The sequence below is a fragment of the Malus domestica genome, chromosome 13 (genome assembly GCF_042453785.1).
Source record: "Malus domestica chromosome 13, GDT2T_hap1".
In the NCBI taxonomy this organism is placed as follows: domain Eukaryota; kingdom Viridiplantae; phylum Streptophyta; class Magnoliopsida; order Rosales; family Rosaceae; genus Malus; species Malus domestica.
The window spans coordinates 6,525,329-6,542,983 of NC_091673.1; the positions used below are offsets into that span (position 1 = coordinate 6,525,329).

The window sequence follows — 17,655 nt, forward strand, 5'->3', positions numbered from 1 at the left end:
TTATATAAAAATATGTGGTATACTACTCATATTCTGGTCACACTTAAAAATTTCTCGTATTCATCATCCTAAACAATCAATTATTAATGTTTTGTCGGCATTAGGTTCACATTCACATAGAAACCCTGAAATCTATTTGTGTTTTCTCTCTTTGTTGGGCGGTGGGATTTAATTACATATTTTTTCATCCCAAACAATCAAACATGGATGTATTGTTGGATTGGATTAAAAAAAAAAAAGGATGTATTGTTGGCATTGACGCGTGTTCACATAAAAACAAATTTAATTTTCGTATTTGCATCCAACATAAAAGGAAAATGATCCTCTCCGAATCTCTTTCATCAAGGTTACCGAATTAAGTTATTCGGACCTTCCAAATTTCATCTAACGACCCACCTATTTTAACCCTTTAAAAGCTGTGATAATTTTTAGCAATTGAATGAAATTTGAAAGGCTAAAATCACTTTATCAGGCGATTGTGATGGAAGAGATCTGGAGATGATCTCTTTCCCAACATAAAACATCGTGTAAGTACAGTAAATTCTCCAACGTAATGCACCAGGTACGTACAATAATTGAGCTCAATTTATTATATACTCACATCAAAACAAATAAATAGAAATTTGAAGTCGATAATTACACATTAAGCAAAGTGCTCCAAGTGTTAGGATGGAACTTGGGCTTAGGCTGAGTGGTAAAAGGTAGGCCCATATATCTCTCCGGACGTGAAAGTGTTATATTGAAGCCCAATTTATTAACGCGCACAACGTCGGCCTATATTGCCCGGAGAATCACGGGCCCAGCTGAAGCAAAAGATCACATGAGAGCAAGTCCACCGGAGGTGGAATAGCCCAGCACAAAGTACAAAAATCAGGCTGGGAGCCAGTCAATCCACTCCAGCCCACCCTTTTGCCTGGGACGCAGCCCAAGTTGGTCTCCAGGCCAACCCAAATTTGACTGAGCAAGGAACCGGGCAATTGGGCTGGTGCGTGCCTTTCACGCGGCCTTTATGGCGAGTAGCTGACATACGTTCAGAGGTTGGGCCCGCCTAGCAGGCGCACTCACACCCCACCCCCGGGTGGACGACGTGGCGAAATGTATGCTGTTGGATTTCCAACGGCTAGTTTTTGTAGACCGTTGGATTTCCAACGATAAAAAAAATAATTTAACTTTTAAAATGTACCGTCCGATCACATATCAACGGTCCACGTTTTTTCCCCAAAAAAATTAAGAATTTCACTTTTAAAAAATACATAAATTTTTTAATAAATAAATTTAGATATTATTATTATTATTATTTTATTTTTTTATAAATTCAGAAAATAAAAATAAAAATATTATTTTATACTAAAAAATAATAATATTTGAATAAAATGGACTAGATTATTTTTTGGTAGGGGTGAAGATGCTTTGGTCTATTACTGTTCACTGGGTCTATTACTGTTCACTTAAGTGGATAAATGCGCTGGGTGCTGGCACAAAGTCCTTAGGGTGGACTTGCTCTGAAGTAATTGCAAATGAGAACTTAGCTCCTGTACATTTTGAATGTCATAAGCTTTTAGCGAATGAGACATTTTTTCAAGTACTCATTCAAGCAATACTCTACATGTTATAATATAAGTGAAAAAATTATATATTTTTTCGTATCTTTTTACTGCTTTTATGACATGTAAAATACCCGTTTAAAAAGCGGGCATTTTAAAAAATTACTCCCATTTAAGGTAAAAAAGTGATTGGGATTGCTTGCTTGTGTGGTTAAGGCAAAAGTGATTTATTAAAAAGCAGACATTTTAAAAAATTATCACATGTCACCAAACGCACACATTTTGCCTTGTGTGTTTACCAACTTTCCTTTTCTTTTAAGTCGAGACGCAAAAATATAATTGGAACGCTTGTTATTGAACTTAGGCTAGTTAAAATTTCGGTCTTTGAATTAATAATTTATGATTATTAGTCTTTGAACTTGTTATAAGACGGACTAATGGTCATATCTGCTAACTTCATTAGAACTTATATCTAACATAAATGGTTTAAAACAATAAAAAATGGACTAAAGTTTTAACGCAGTTAACTAAAAACACTATCGCTCCATATTATAACAAGTTCAGAGATCATGACTCACACATTTTTTATTTTTAATTCAAAATCAAACTTCTAATTGTGTCAAAGTTAAAGCATTGCTCCTATTTTCTCATATGTTAAGGCTTGCCTTAATGTCATTGGTTCCTTGCGTTAACCATTAAAAAGCCTTTACGTGGTGTGTGTATGTGTTTCTCTCTCTTGTCTTTTTGATATTGTTATCCTAAGGAAAAGGAGAGGCAGATATTTAAGAGCGGCCTCTATTTTATTTGGACAAGGATCCTCTACATATCATTTTTGTATAGATTCAGGAATTAATTAATCATGTCCGTTCATTGTACAACGTGCAATTAGTTTTCATTAGATACTATTTATATTTAATTTTAAATTAAAAATTTAAAATAATTTCTAATCACACGATATATAATGAATGAACATAATTAATTGATCTTCTAAATCTTCACAAGAAGAATCCGGAGAGGATTCTATTCCTATTCTTTTTGTTTGAGAAGACCGACCTCTTTGTTTTAAAAGATATTTCCTTCCCTGTATATAATAATATCTGTGACTATTGAGTGCTTTGGATCTATCGACGAGCGCAGTGCGGAGTGTGGACTTGCATCTGGAATTTTGCTCGATTGAATTTGCAACTTGAACCCCGATCCTTTCGCAGATCTAAAAAAATTGAGTTTAAAAATCAAATGATTCAGATTGTTAAAATTTGATCAAACAATTACAAACAGGAAGTTTCTTTCGAAGTTATAATAATTATAACCGTTGAATTAAATTTCAATGATCTGGATTATTTGATCAAGCTCAAATTTTTTAGATCTAAAGAGGATCTGGGTTCTTGCAACTTCACGATTTGGGGTCGCACAAAAACAAAGATTGACAGTGTGGGGTTTTTATGACTTGTCGAGTGATCACCAAAAAAGAAAATTAAAAAATAATACTATTTACAACTTATTTTTACATTTCACATATCTTGCTAATTTTTTATCATTATCTTTTTCATTTCATTCGATTCGATAATAAAAAATTAAAAAGAATATGTAAAAAGTAAAAATAATTATGTAGATAACATTACCCAAATTCAACAAATATCAGCCATTTAATACTAGGTCTAATAGTTTAACATATAAATGAAAATTCTTAAGTTTAATTCTCACCAAATACGAATTTAAAGTATATTATTATTAGCCTGTTACGAGTCTCTTCCGAGTCCCATTCGAATCATCATGTCAACAAGCAAAAGACTTTATCACAAAAAAAAAAAAAAAAAAAAAAAAAAAAAAAAAAAAAAAAAAAACAAGCAAAAGACAAGAAGGAGAAGAAGTCGCACGTGACAATCACATCCGAGCTTTTTCGAATACGCATCCATCGGCAGAGATAGAGCGCCATGTCACTTACGTAGACTCGCTCTTCGATTCCACGGAACTGGTTACAAATCACTCTCTCCTCCCAGGCTCCCACCAATCACAAGTTTTCGCGGACAAAGCCTTCGTCTTGGAGCGCTCCCCCTTTATATTTCTCTTCATCATCGTACTTCACTTCACTCTTCCCCTCTCTCTCTCTCTCTAGTTTCTGATCGTATATTGATTCTCTCTCTCTCTCTTTAGACTGGGAGCTTGGAATCATTTTCCAGAGGTGAGCTCCTGCAATTCAACATTTTCAAGTTCGATTTTTGCAAACATATCGATCATTTATTCGTCGAATTTTACTTGCATTTACTGTTCTTAGATCACAGATGTTTCAGAACTAAGACCGAGTGGGAATCTTAGCAGTGTTGTAGTTTTTAGCTTAATTTTCCCACGTTTTTCTGTTTTTTTTGGGGGAAAATTTTGTAAGAAGGAAGAAAATATATGCAGCTCTTGAAATTTTGAGTTCCTTTTGCTTCGCGAAAGTGAAAAGTTATAAGCTTTGTTGAGAGTGATAGGCGTAAGAGGGGGTAAAGTTATTTTCTCTTTCTTTACATTTTCCTCAGCTTTCTCGGCAAGCAAACACATAATTAGTAAAAATTACATCTTATTTATGTACGTGTGTAAGAAGATTTTGCCTAATTTGGTGATAAATGCAAACACAAAATTAGTAAAAATTTCATCTTTATATATGTATGTGTGTAGGAAGATTTTGCCTAATTTGGTTGATAAATGTATGAATGCTTAACCTCTGCTTCTGATAGATGCTTTAACTGTGTTTCGTTTCGTCGATTTCTTCAGGTTTGAGGAGGGTATCAACGAATATGAGCAATTCCGTAGGCCATAACTTGCTCAACCAGAGCCTGCTTCAAAGAAAGGTAAATTCTTCCGGTATTCCTGCCAACACATTGTTTCAAGCTAAGAGCGTCCACCAAGTGACGGCACAGGCGCGAAAATCATCGATATCCAAGAAGTTTTGTGGGAACACTTTGAACGTTCAGAAACCAAAGTTAGCCATGGGGTCACGCCGCCCCGTTGCAGCTGTTCCTCGTGCCGTATTAACCACTAATCCGCCTTCGGATGTAAGGAAGTTTATATTCTTTTAGTTTTGAATTATGAAATTTGAGTTAATTTTCAATAATTTATTGAATTATTGGAAAACCTAGTAGAAAATTGCTTGATAATGCTAGGGGTAGGGAGGTGGTGTGATGGAGATTTGCTAAGATTTGGAATTAAGTTTAGATTTGACTGATTACTTCAAATTTGTCTGGGTTGTTGGCTTGGACATGTACTAATGTTAGATAAATTTTTCCTTGTAGCAGCAGCTTGCCGGGAAATTCAATCTCGATGGGAATATTGAATTGCAGGTACATGTAGTGTTAGTGTTAGGTACCTAGAGTTTTAGACCAATGTAATATATTTGGATAATGTTTTGTTCAGTTTAGATCAGCTAAGATATGCATGGGGAACAATACTAACAGAAACCATACCTAATGGACAGGTTTATGTGAATGCTTCCACTCCGGGATCTGCCACTCAAGTAAATTTTCTTGTAGCATACAGCGGTGACTCTTTGACTCTTCACTGGGGTGGGGTACAAGATATGAAAGAGTAAGTTTGCCTGTAATTGCTTCTTTTGTTGAGTCTGATCCTCAAGATTTCTACCCTAAAATCTGAGATGTCTTCTTTCTTATTGTCGTTTTGCTATTTTCAGAAAGTGGGTGCTTCCGTCTCGTCACCCAGATGGAACCAAAGTATACAAGAACAGAGCTCTTAGAACACCTTTTGTGAGTGTAAGGTTTTTAAAGCACAGCATATATGCCTCACCAAGTATCTCTCATTTGGTTATAATATTGTGCTAATTGAAGATTTATTTGTCGATCAACTTGTTTTTCTCTAGTCTGGCTCCAGTTCCTCGCTTCAAATTGAGATTGATGATCCTACAATACAAGCAATCGAGTTTCTTTTAGTTGATGAAAGCCAGAACAGATGGTAAGATTACATTGGTTCTGTTTTTTCTTGGACTTTGATCTAAGCGGGCAAAATTAGTTTTATTTTTTCCTGTAATTTTCTTTGGTAGGTTTAAGAACAATGGTGGTAACTTTCATGTTAAATTACCTGCGAAAGAGAAGCTGATATCCAATGCTCCAGTTCCTGAAGAGCTTGTACAAATTCAAGCATATTTGAGGTGGGAAAGAAAGGGTAAACAGATGTATACACCAGAGCAAGAAAAGGCACGTGAATTTTTCTCTCTAATTTTATAAACACTCATAATATCATTGTTACTGCATCTCCAACTACATTCGTTATTTCCTTTTTGCACGGGGAGAAAAAAACACCAGGGCAAGAGAAGGCATGTAAACAGTGACTAGCTTTCTTGTAGAACGTTTGACAAGGGAAACTTGTTGGTTTGATTTAAAGACTTTCTATGCTACTTTTGTTTGCCTTTAATAAACATTTAGTGTGTATAGGTGGAGTACGAAGCAGCCCGATCTGAGTTATTGGAGGAAGTAGCTAGGGGTACTTCCATACAAGATCTCCATGCAAGGTTGACTAAGAAAGATGATGATGGTAAAATTGAAGAGCCATCTCGTTCTGATACAAAGACTGCAAAGAAAGATGAGAGAAAACAGGTTTTTAGAACCAAGGGAATTCAACGCAAGAGGAGGGACTTAATGCAGATTATCAACAAACATGCTTCTAAACCTGTTTACGAGGGTAAAATTGTAGATGAAGAACATCCAGCCAAACCAAAACCCTTGACAGCAGTTGAGCTTTTCGCCAAGGAAAAGGAAGAACAGGATGGAGGTTCTATTCTGAGGAAAAACATTTTCAAGCTCAATGATAAGGAACTTCTGGTGAGACAATTATGTGATTGGTTCTTGATTCTTCTGTTTTTCTAGGGACTAAGCTAATTTTAGAATCCTGAAATATTTATAAGATACTCGTAACCAATCCTGCTGGGAAGACAAAGGTTCATCTGGCAACAGATTTCAAAGAGCCACTTACCCTTCACTGGGCTTTATCTGCAAGCAAGGCTGGAGAGTGGTTGGTAATATTTTTGAATTCTTTTAATTGAATAAATGGTATTCATATGTTTGCTTTCTTTGATTCGTCTCTCGGTTTTGCAAACTTCCATGCATTGCTTGTTAATCACAGAGCATGAAAGAGTAAAGTAAGCTACATTGGCATTTTCAGGAACCACCTGCAAACACACTTCCCCAGGGTTCAGTTGCTCTTAATGGGGTTACTGAAACACAATTTAGACCAGGTTCCGCTGACTCTACTTATGAGGTATGCCACAAGAAAACATGGATTGGTCCGTGTGCCTGGGAACTTTATACTAGCTCATATATCCCAGATCTGTAGACAATTGTCTTGATCCTCACAGTAATTTTACAGGTTCAATCTTTAGAAATAGAAGTTGAAGCAGATAATTTTAAAGGAATGCCATTCGTCCTTAATGCTTCTGGGACATGGATGAAGAATCAAGGCTCCAATTTCTATGTTGACTTTGGCGTTGAACGCAAGAAAGCTCAGAAGGTTGCTCCTTGTTTTTGGTCATAATCTGTTTTTCTGTGACTACCTATTCTAGATTCTCCTCAAGGTTCCATTGTCTTGACAACTTTAATCACTGAACTTTTCCCATTCAAGGATACTGGTGATGGCAAAGGTACTGCAAAGGCTTTGTTGGATAAAATAGCAGGCCAGGAGAGTGAGGCACAGAAATCTTTTATGCATCGGTCAGTAATCTCTTAGGAATTAGATGAATTATATTTCCATTGACTTGGTTATCTTTTATTCCATCTTATGCCGTTCTGCTGTATCTGTCCCAAGATATTATTAGATATTGTGTAAATGCATGCTCTAGTTACTATAAAGGAGAAGAATACAACTTTGAAGTTTTGGGTGCTTTAATTGTTAGTTTAGATATTTCAGTCATGCTGTTTGTATTCTGCGTATTAGAATCTTTTGAATCAACTTCAGAATGAATTTTCATTTGGTTTTATTTTCTAAATTTCATCTGTTTCTTTTATCAGATTTAACATTGCAGCAGACTTGGTCAATCAAGCAAAGGATGCTGGCGAATTAGGTCTTGCGGGTATTTTGGTGTGGATGAGGTTTATGGCCACAAGGCAGCTCATTTGGAATAAAAATTACAATGTGAAACCACGGTACAATTCTTTTGATCTCTAGTGTATGATTTTAATACTTTTTTTTTGGGCTGCATGGACATGGAGATATGGGGATATCATTTTGAATGGCTTCTGTGTATTATATTTTGTACAAGGACCAACTCTTTTTTCCATATTTCTGTTTCTTTGCACATATCACTTCTCCTAAAACGTTAAGCCAATCAATTATTCATGAAATGGTGTCTTTCTAAATGTTCTGTAACCATCTGTGGTCTTTCCTCTGAACCCAACAGTATTTTTATGTTCCTCGTGGTGCAGTGAGATTAGTAAAGCTCAGAACAGGCTCACAGACTTGCTTCAGAATGTTTATGCAAATTATCCTCAGTATCGAGAACTTCTACGGATGATATTGTCTACTGTTGGCCGTGGAGGAGAAGGGGATGTGGGACAGCGAATTCGAGATGAGATCCTTGTCGTCCAGGTAGAAGCTATTATGTTTACTTTCCTTATGTGGCCTAATATTCACACTTCCCTCATGTCTGGACAAGTTTCTGATGTTATTTAATTTATTGGATGATGTCAGAGAAACAATGATTGCAATGGCTCATTTATGGAGGAATGGCATCAAAAGTTGCATAATAACACGAGTCCAGATGATGTTGTTATTTGTCAGGTATAGGAGCCAGAGCTTGTTATGGGGGTCTGTTCAGTGTTTTTTTATTTGAAAATTTATTATTAAGTTTTTTTTTTTGCTCCAGGCATTAATGGATTACATAAAAAATGACTTTGATATTGGTGTTTACTGGAAAACTTTGAATGAGAATGGAATCACAAAAGAACGTCTTCTAAGCTACGATCGTGCAATCCATAATGAACCAAAATTCAGGAGAGATCAGAAAGAGGGTCTTCTGCGGGATCTGGGGCATTACATGAGAACTTTGAAGGTTGGATTCCTAAACCTTTTAGGTTTCAGTTTTGTGTTTGACTAAGTTTTTTGGATAATAAACGTCTGCATGGCATCGATTGGACATGATTTATGGCATCCATCAGGAATTTTGTCGCAATGTGCATGGTATGATGCTAGACCTATTCTTTCAGTTGTTTCTGCATCTGAAATAGATGATGGATGTGACCAGGTTCATGAACTATTTTATAACATTGATGAGGCTCGTCTGTTGCTGTGTTGCGAGAAATGCATACCATAGGAGGAATTTCATGATACATATTTCTCCCATATATTATGATGAATAGAGATTTTGTGCAATTTTCTTTTTGATTATGCAGACTTCTTTAGACTTCTATCGCTTGCCATGCTGTATGCTGTAGCTTTCTTGTCTGTGAATTTTGACCAATCAATATTTACATGCAGGCTGTTCATTCAGGTGCAGATCTTGAGTCTGCCATTCAAAATTGTATGGGCTACAAAGATGAGGTAATATCAATAACTAGTTGGAGTAACTCAAAATAATGCATTGTTACTTGTTAGCAATGATGGAGCTTTTTATTCTCTCCAGGGTCAAGGATTCATGGTTGGAGTAAAAATAAATCCTATATCTGGCTTGCCATCAGAAGTTCCAGTAATTTTCGCAACCCCCATTTCAAATTCTTATGATGGTTGAATTGAATCAAATAACTAATAAGTTGCATATTGACATTTATTTGAATCAGGATCTCCTGCGATTTGTACTAGAACATGTTGAAGACAGGAATGTGGAAGTCCTTGTTGAGGTTTGTGAAAATTTTATATTGGCAATTATTTTTCCGCCTTTCTGGTACTCTCTCTCTGATTTTCAATTTTCCTTTAATTTTAATTCAGGGTTTGCTTGAGGCGCGCCAGGGGCTTAGGACATTGCTCTCTAAGCCTCATGATCGTCTGAGGGATCTTTTATTTTTGGACATTGCCCTTGATTCTACTGTTAGGACCGCTATTGAGAGGGGATATGAAGAACTGAATAATGCTGGGCCAGAGGTATATTTACTCTCAGTAGTTATCTACATGTCTGAGAATTAATTTCGTCCTTTTCTGTGTTTTCTTCACCAATATTGCAGCAATTTTGAGTCTTAAGATGACCGGTTTTAATCACACACTCCACAGTTTATTTTCTTGATCAACTGATTTATGCATTATGCAGAAAATTATGTACTTCATCTCTTTGGTTCTGGAAAACCTGGCACTGTCATCAGATGATAACGAGGATCTCATTTACTGTTTGAAGGTAAATATCTAGTCATAAATTTAATAAATCTTTTTGTGTATTCTTTTTATTTTCATTCATAAGAATTCAAGTCAATTTGAATTTTGAGACTCGGATAAAAATTGGGACTTCTCCCTTTTTGTTTACATTTCCAAGATGCTGGCTTAATATTTGAGTTCTTTCATTTTTTTATGAAGGGATGGGATCAGGCTCAAAACATGTTAAAAAGTAACAGTAATGACTGGGCATTATATTCAAAATCAATCCTAGACAGAACCCGCCTTGCGCTTGCATACAAGGCAGAATCATATCTCAGTATTTTACAGCCGTCAGCAGAATACCTTGGAGCACAGCTTGGAGTGGACCAATGGGCTGTATGTATAATCTGTTACATATTTTGTATCACATATATAGCTTCCATTTCTGTGCTCATAATAATTTCTTGCAGTTGAACATATTTACCGAAGAAATAATCCGTGCTGGATCAGCTGCCTCTTTATCCTCACTCCTTAATCGGCTTGATCCGGTTCTTCGAAAGACTGCTCATATGGGAAGGTATATTGTGCTGCCATTGTTTAGTCAATCATATCATGTTTAATCTCAAATACTTAGAAAGATTCTAATGATAATAGAATGAAATAAATGCACTCTGATGTGCTATAAAACTAAGAAGGTTTAACATCTACATTGTCAAAAATCTTCACTTAAGTGCTGTGATAAATTTTCTGATGTTACTTCGGTTATCGTGGACAGTTGGCAGGTTATCAGCCCAATTGAAGTGGTTGGATATGTGGTCTATGTGGATGAATTACTCACTGTTCAGAATAAAGTTTACAGCAAGCCCACAATTTTGGTGGCAAAAACTGTAAAGGGTGAGGAAGAAATTCCAGATGGTACTGTTGCAGTGCTGACACCTGATATGCCAGACGTCCTATCTCATGTTTCTGTCCGAGCAAGAAATAGCAAGGTAATAATCGCTCATCAATCGTAATTTTGCTTCCTGTATAATTGACCCTTTTGGTGAAATAACCAACTTATTGTTTGCAGGTATGTTTTGCGACATGCTTTGACCCCAATATTCTGGCCGACCTCAAAGCTAGTGAAGGGAAGTTATTACGTCTAAAGCCAACACCTGCTGATATAGTTTATAGGTACCTTTTTTCCTGAAACTTGGTCTTGAAAAATGTTAATGTGCTATCTCCTGTTGTGCTGATAAACTGGTTTCCGTCCACTCAAAAATCCACTGCGTTGTAATTTCCATTGTTGAAAGCCTTGCCTCTCAAATGCAGTTGGATGAACAAAAAAAACAAAATACAATGTTTCAATTTTTTTCATGTATATTTTCAGTGAGGTCAATGAGGGTGAGCTAGATGCGAGTTCAACTGATTCAAGAGAAGACACTCCATCTCTAACATTGGTCAAGAAAGAATTTACTGGTAGATATGCCATATCATCTGATGAGTTCACAAGTGAAATGGTAAGCTCAAAACGTTTTTCAACTTACAGCTAGGGAGTTATTTTCTTTTCCTTTTTTTTTTCTTTTTTCTATTTCACAATTGACGGGGTTGGGAAAAATGTCTTCACATATTAATAAAAGAATCCTTAATACTATGCAATTTTCCTGATTCTTTATTTTTTTGTATACTTCTGTGGGGATTGCAGGTTGGAGCTAAATCACGTAATATTGCTTATGTAAAAGGAAAACTTCCGTCTTGGGTTGGAATTCCTACATCAGTTGCCCTACCATTTGGATCATTCGAAAAGGTTCTTTCAGAAGATTCGAATAAGGTTTTCCTCACCTCAAAACTACTGTAATCACATCACACACACACACACACACACACACACACACACATATATGTGTAGATATTATTTATGCAGCTGTGATGCTCTACTATCCTTCAACTAGAACTGTCTGAAGTTTCATAATAACTCAATTTCCGTCTCTCATGTCTGTTTTAATTTATAGGCTGTGGCTGAAAAGTTGGAAACTCTAAAGAAAAAGTTAAGGGACGGAAATTTTGATTCACTCAAGGAGATTCGGGAAACAGTTTTACAGATGGCAGCACCACCCCAGTTGGTATGTATTTTCTACTAGCGGGTTTCCAAGGTTTATTTTTTTGTCAAAATTGATACAGATAAGTTTACAAAGCATGCATTTTCCATTTCATAGTGTACAATCACATAAACTCCTCAGGGCTATGTTCAAATCTGTGGCATTCCATCACTTGTTTTTCCATCATAAATTATTAAAAAAGCAACACGTCGCCTTTACACTCACAAAAACTGAAGTTCAAGTGTGAATAACTTCGCTACTCAAACATTAGGTTCTTTTCTTCTCTTGATATACCATAAAAACCAGTAACGCTTCCTTTAGGGGAGAAAATTCTATGGCGCCTGCAGGCAGAATAATATAGTTTAAGTGAACGATACTAGCTTATGTGGGGAGTTAATTTCAGGTGCAAGAGCTGAAGACTACGATGAAAAGTTCAGGAATGCCTTGGCCTGGTGATGAAGGCGAACAACGGTGGGAACAAGCATGGACGGCTATAAAAAAGGTAAGATTGCTTTGCTGCATAGGCCCACATAAATTCTTTTAGTTAAATCAATCCAGTGGTTCTTAAATCTTATAGAGCTAAGAATTTAACCAGCGTTAATAATAGTGTTGAGGTAATCGTACCCTTAGGTAATACATATGGGCCAGCCACCATTGTGAATTGATTCTCTTCGGTTCTCAAGTTCTCTTTTCTTATCGCAAACATAACTTGATATCCGAGTTGAATGTTAAGTTAATGCTGGATTGCTGATATTGTTTAATTTGAATTTTTGCTGATAAATGGGGCATGCTCATCTGTTACAATTCAGGTCTGGGCTTCAAAGTGGAACGAGAGAGCATACTTCAGCACGAGAAAAGTGAAACTAGATCACGAGTATCTCTGCATGGCTGTCCTTGTTCAGGAAATCATAAATGCTGACTATGCATTCGTTATTCATACAACTAACCCATCTTCAGGAGACTCATCAGAGATATATGCTGAGGTATAGGGTAGTTTTTAGGTAAGATATTTTCGACTAATATCAGAGAGACTGATCTGAGTCGTTTTCTGTGATAGGTTGTTAAGGGACTTGGAGAGACTCTAGTTGGAGCTTATCCTGGACGTGCTCTAAGTTTTATTAGCAAAAAGAATGATCTGGACTCTCCTCAGGTAATACATTTTTCTCCATCTCTCACCAAGAATGACATAAAATTCCATGGAGGACCATGAATTGTGTTGATAATTTCCACATGGATTATGTAATCTCAAGAGTAATATATAACCGTAAAACTTTCCGTACTGCAGAATAATGACTTGGTTATAGGCTTTAGCTCTACTAATCCTGTCACAACCATGAAACTAGCGAATACGTATCTTTTCTTTGGACCTGCCATTATTTGCACTCACGAGTGTGTCGATATTTTTCAGGTGTTGGGTTACCCTAGCAAACCCATCGGCCTCTTTATAAGACGATCCATAATCTTTCGATCTGATTCCAATGGTGAAGATCTCGAAGGTTATGCTGGTGCAGGCCTGTATGACAGGTAGAGTCCCTAACATCTCTCCCGGGCAATCATTACTTACAGCCAGATTCATAGTCAAGTTTTATGTTAGCATAACATATGCACTTAAAAGCACATAAACTTCAATGCACTTATTTTTATGATTATTTAATGACAGTGTCCCTATGGACGAGGAAGAGAAAGTCTTGGTCGACTACTCATCTGACCCGCTTATGGTTGACGGAAACTTTCGCAAGACAATCCTCTCTAGCATTGCTCGTGCAGGAAGTGCAATCGAGGAACTGTATGGATCTCCACAAGACATTGAAGGCGTGATCAGGGACGGTAAACTCTATGTTGTCCAGACAAGACCCCAAATGTGATTTATTTCTTTTATATTTGTGTGTTAGTCATTGTTAATGAGAATAAATAATGAAACAAATTTACATGAGGGTTCATTTGTATCGTCTGAGGGAGGCCTGTTTACAAGACGCAATAAAAAGGGTGACCCAAGCTAACAAGGCTCCCGGCTTTGAGAGGGTCGGGAAGGAATGTCTATCGTACTCCGCCTTACCCTTGTTTTGCAAAGATGTTGTTTCTACCCTGTCTACAAGAAGCAATATATTCAGTAATTTTGTAAAATACTCCATTGACTGCATCAATATATAATTATAGTGGGATATTTTGTATTTACATGAAAGATGTCCATTTTATTCTACATATCAGACATCCCTTGCTGATATCTGCGAGAAATTATATTACACAATAGACGCATCAAGATTAAGAGGCCAAATTTAAATAACAGGTCCCTGAAGTTTACTCGGTGTTTCACTTTCGTTCTTGTAGTTTTGTTTGTTTTCACTTTAATCCAATCCGTCAGCTAAGTAAACTTTCTTCTCATTTGAAGAACCCCCAACTTGAAAGGAGTTTTGCTTTATTTGACGGGTTGGACAAAAGAACTATAAGAAAATGAAACTCTTAGTAAAACTCGGGGACTAATCATACAATTTAGCCATGTTATTATCAATATGCAGATGTCTCAGCAATCAGCAGTGATTCCTGAAAGATCCATCCACACTTCGTTTAGGCGCCCAGAAAGGTGATACGAAGCATTGTACTGAGCAATGGCATAAGGACTCTCAGCTTCCAGAATCGCTGGCTTTCCAATTAAGTGCTTATTTAGGCTGTTCACAAGAGTTTCAAATTCTTTGGAAAAACGGTCATCTTTGGCAAACCCTGGAAACTTTCTGACTGCTATGCAATGGCTTCTCCAATTATCCAACTGCAAATTCAGTTCGACCAAGGGCTGTGGAGGTGTTCTTTCATATTTGGCAGGCAGATACAACTTCACGTAGTATTCTGCCGGCCCGTGCACTGACGGCACAATGCTTGTTAAGACAGGAGCCGTGATGCTAATTTCTGAAGAGTTGAGGTTAGCACCATGGATGTATTGATACAGCCTGACCAAAAAAAAAAAAAAAAAAGTTTCAATATCAATGAGAATCGCCAAATTAGGAAAAAGGTAACGATTAGCCATATGCGGTCTAAACTGAGTATTTGATTACATTTTTTTGCGTATTAGGCTACAGAAGGAGTGTTAATATCACTAGCGAAGAAGAAGAAGAAAAACATTTAGTGCTGGTGAACCTGTGAAATCCGTCTTTGGTGGCTTTTTCGAAAGAGGTTGTGTCTTGGACGAGAGCAGACATCCATGAGGATTCTTTGTAGAGTCTGAGCTCGAACTCCGATTCAGAGTGCACCACCCTGTAGGGAGGCGATTCGATAGCATGACCGGACAGTACAAGTTTGCTGCTACAAAGGTAACATATTACTATAACCAAGTTCAACATTGGCTTTTCCATTTGATCATCGATGTTTTGTGCTGTGGAGGGCCCCTGGCTTTATAAGAAGCAAAGCAGGACAGGTTTCATGCTGTGATTAGTAATCTGAATCATGAGGTTTTCATACTAATACGACAGATTAAAGGACTGTGCGTGAGTAAGCATAGTTAATTAGTGGCTCCAGTTCCACCATTTTCTGTTGTGTTCCCCACTTCTAAAACCTGAACAAAAACCACAGTGCTGTGTTCCATTTCTGTGTACTGCATAGAATAGTTCGGTCGCCAAGAAAACAAATAGGTAGAGATTTTCACACTCCTGTTTTTTTCGTTACGTATTCTTCTATTTTGTGATAGATTCTTATTTAATTAAATCAATGTAATCCCTAGAAAAATAGAGAAACGCGAGGGCAAATAAAATTTGAGAGATGATTTACACACGCTCATTTTCGTTATGTGCATATTTTATTAAACTATGTTTACCGATGTCTTTCGCAAGTAGGAAAATATACGACAGAATAGTGATCAGCAACAATTAAACTCTGTTAAATTATAACCCACTTAGGTTATGTGCTATATCCTCCAAGTCAAAGATTTTATTCCATATAGCATTTCATCATGTTCATTAGCTTATCCTGCTTAGTGGGAATCTTTCTTTTGTAATAGCTTATTAATATTTAATATGCATTTTTATTACATTTCAAGTTGTTTAAGCATACCCTTGCACTCACTACAGAGTACTCATGGTTTCTCCTCTCTATTACATGTCACCAAAAAACCTTACCTGTCACCATACTATATCTAAATAGTTCATAACCTTTTTCGCGTGATTGCTAACGTCATGCGAGAAGAGAGCTAGAAAGAACGAAGCTAGTATACAACAAACACGTGAGGAGTGAGAAATAAACATAAAAAGTATACAACATTAACAAGTAAACAAGCCCGACCCAAAGTCCAAGTCACTTTGGGCTTGGATAGTGTTTTTCAAGTTGAGTTGGGCTAAAATTTGAGTCCAATCAGTTTCAACTTTTGCCACACCCACTGACCCATATATTGTTTCCCAGGGCCAATTCAACTGAGAAAGAAAGGTCCAATTCTGTAAAACGGAAGTCCAAATTCTCGAGAGTTTGTCTTGCTAAAGTGATGACATAGGAAAAGGAATGCTCCAAATCTCTTCTGCACTACGTGCTTCTGTTCATAGCTTGAAACCCCATGTTTGCAGCTACATCATGATCAAACAACATGTGCAGTCTTCTTCTTCTTCTTCAAAAAAAAAAAAAAAAAAAAAAAAAAAAAACATGTGCAGTGAATCAAACATCATCATCGTCGTGCTCTTTCTGCAGCAAGCAATTCGAAGAGACTCTCGTTAAGATTATGTACTCCGTTCGAGCAACATAATGATGATACACATCACATGATGTATAAGAGAGATATATGGCCCCCGTCATATGATGGCCAAAGCATGCCATACACCCAAAAAAAAAAAGAAAAAAAAAGAGGAGTTGGTAGAGAAACCTTCTTGTTCCTCAATGGCTGTATTTGTTGGATTTGGTAATTAAGCTTTAATTTTAAGATTAATTAAACTTGTACCCTCGGTGTTTATCTTGGAAAGCTGGGCATACTTGTTAGACAAAATCATTGCTCAGCATAACCGTTCCACGCTTCAAGCTTTATAAATCATCTTTTTCCCACTTTCAAGAGCCTTTTTGTAATTAAAATACTATGCACATCCATAGAGGTAAGAGTATGAATATTGTACATTCTACTGAATTGACCCATCATATGTATACACTACATCTTCCCAGATAGTTAAATATATAAAAAGAAAAAAAAATTATTTACGAACACTAATTTTTTTTATTCTGCACATTTTTCTTTATTTTTGTCCTTTAATTCTCGAGAGATGCCCTCTCCTAAAGTCCTTATTTTGAGGACCTATGAGGTCTTTTTTTGTATCAGTCGTCAGAATAATCTTATGGTAGATTAAACTATAAATTTAAATAATTCTTGTTACACGGAAATAAAACTCTAATTGATAAAACAAACAAAAATAAAATAAGAAGAGAGAAGAAGTTTCAAGTATGCTCATCGAAATGTCTAAACCCAACAAATCCAATTGCACAAAACTCTAATAACTTTACATATCAAATTTCATCCAGATTTTAATAATTCAAGCCTAGTTGATTACAAAGCACCAAAAATTGAGATTGTGTGGTTTGAAAAATTGGGATCCCCTTCTTCTTGAACATGTGAATTTTTTTTCATATGAAATTTTCCGACGATGAAAATTTGAAACATATCCCTCCCTTTTTTCATATGTGAAAAAGGAAAAAACAAAAAACTCAGGAGGAGAGAATAGGAGTGAACGATTGAGAGAGAGATGGAGAGAGGAAGGGGATGTGGAGGAGCTAGACAGTAGGGGAAGAAGACGGAAGATTTCACGCGGAATTTT

General features: G+C 36.5%; 2 protein-coding genes across 3 annotated transcripts; one reads left to right on the forward strand and one right to left on the reverse strand.

Moving 5' to 3' along the window:
* Nucleotides 1-3,426: 3,426 nt before the first annotated feature.
* On the forward strand, nt 3,427-14,059 carry LOC103452010 (alpha-glucan water dikinase, chloroplastic-like). 2 transcript variants are annotated; one of them, XM_029091625.2, is made up of 33 exons: nt 3,427-3,726; nt 4,299-4,579; nt 4,820-4,864; nt 4,999-5,108; nt 5,212-5,290; nt 5,398-5,489; nt 5,578-5,731; nt 5,969-6,355; nt 6,439-6,549; nt 6,696-6,791; nt 6,900-7,040; nt 7,152-7,240; nt 7,538-7,672; nt 7,952-8,114; nt 8,217-8,306; nt 8,392-8,577; nt 9,003-9,065; nt 9,148-9,210; nt 9,302-9,361; nt 9,450-9,602; nt 9,766-9,849; nt 10,026-10,202; nt 10,277-10,383; nt 10,582-10,795; nt 10,876-10,979; nt 11,176-11,305; nt 11,491-11,616; nt 11,798-11,908; nt 12,288-12,386; nt 12,694-12,867; nt 12,942-13,034; nt 13,293-13,408; nt 13,545-14,059. In XM_029091625.2, the coding sequence occupies exons 2-33, from the start codon at nt 4,322-4,324 to the stop codon at nt 13,747-13,749; spliced, it is 4,215 nt and encodes a 1,404-aa protein (XP_028947458.2). In that variant the 5' UTR covers nt 3,427-3,726; nt 4,299-4,321; the 3' UTR covers nt 13,750-14,059. The 2 variants fall into 2 exon arrangements, with proteins under 2 accessions (XP_028947458.2, XP_070667319.1); XM_070811218.1 differs by having other exon boundaries at nt 3,455-3,726; nt 5,212-5,284.
* Nucleotides 13,991-15,469, reverse strand: LOC103452009 (uncharacterized). Its single transcript, XM_008391481.4, has 2 exons — nt 15,014-15,469; nt 13,991-14,826 (listed from the first exon to the last, which is right to left on the reverse strand). Exons 1-2 carry the CDS (start codon nt 15,226-15,228, stop codon nt 14,406-14,408), a joined length of 636 nt encoding a protein of 211 aa, XP_008389703.1. The 5' UTR covers nt 15,229-15,469; the 3' UTR covers nt 13,991-14,405.
* Nucleotides 15,470-17,655: the final 2,186 nt, after the last annotated feature.

Bases quoted from the DNA above. Each gene is read 5' to 3' on its own strand.
- LOC103452010 (XM_029091625.2), top strand. From the start codon at position 4,322: ATGAGCAATTCCGTAGGCCATAACTTGCTCAACCAGAGCCTGCTTCAA. The intron at 5,291-5,397 runs GTAAGGTTTTTA...GTTTTTCTCTAG, and splicing joins TTAGAACACCTTTTGTGAGT to TCTGGCTCCAGTTCCTCGCT. The intron at 8,578-9,002 runs GTTGGATTCCTA...ATTTACATGCAG, and splicing joins ATTACATGAGAACTTTGAAG to GCTGTTCATTCAGGTGCAGA.
- LOC103452009 (XM_008391481.4), bottom strand. From the start codon at position 15,228: ATGGAAAAGCCAATGTTGAACTTGGTTATAGTAATATGTTACCTTTGT. The intron at 14,827-15,013 runs GTTCACCAGCAC...TTTTTTGGTCAG, and splicing joins ACCAAAGACGGATTTCACAG to GCTGTATCAATACATCCATG.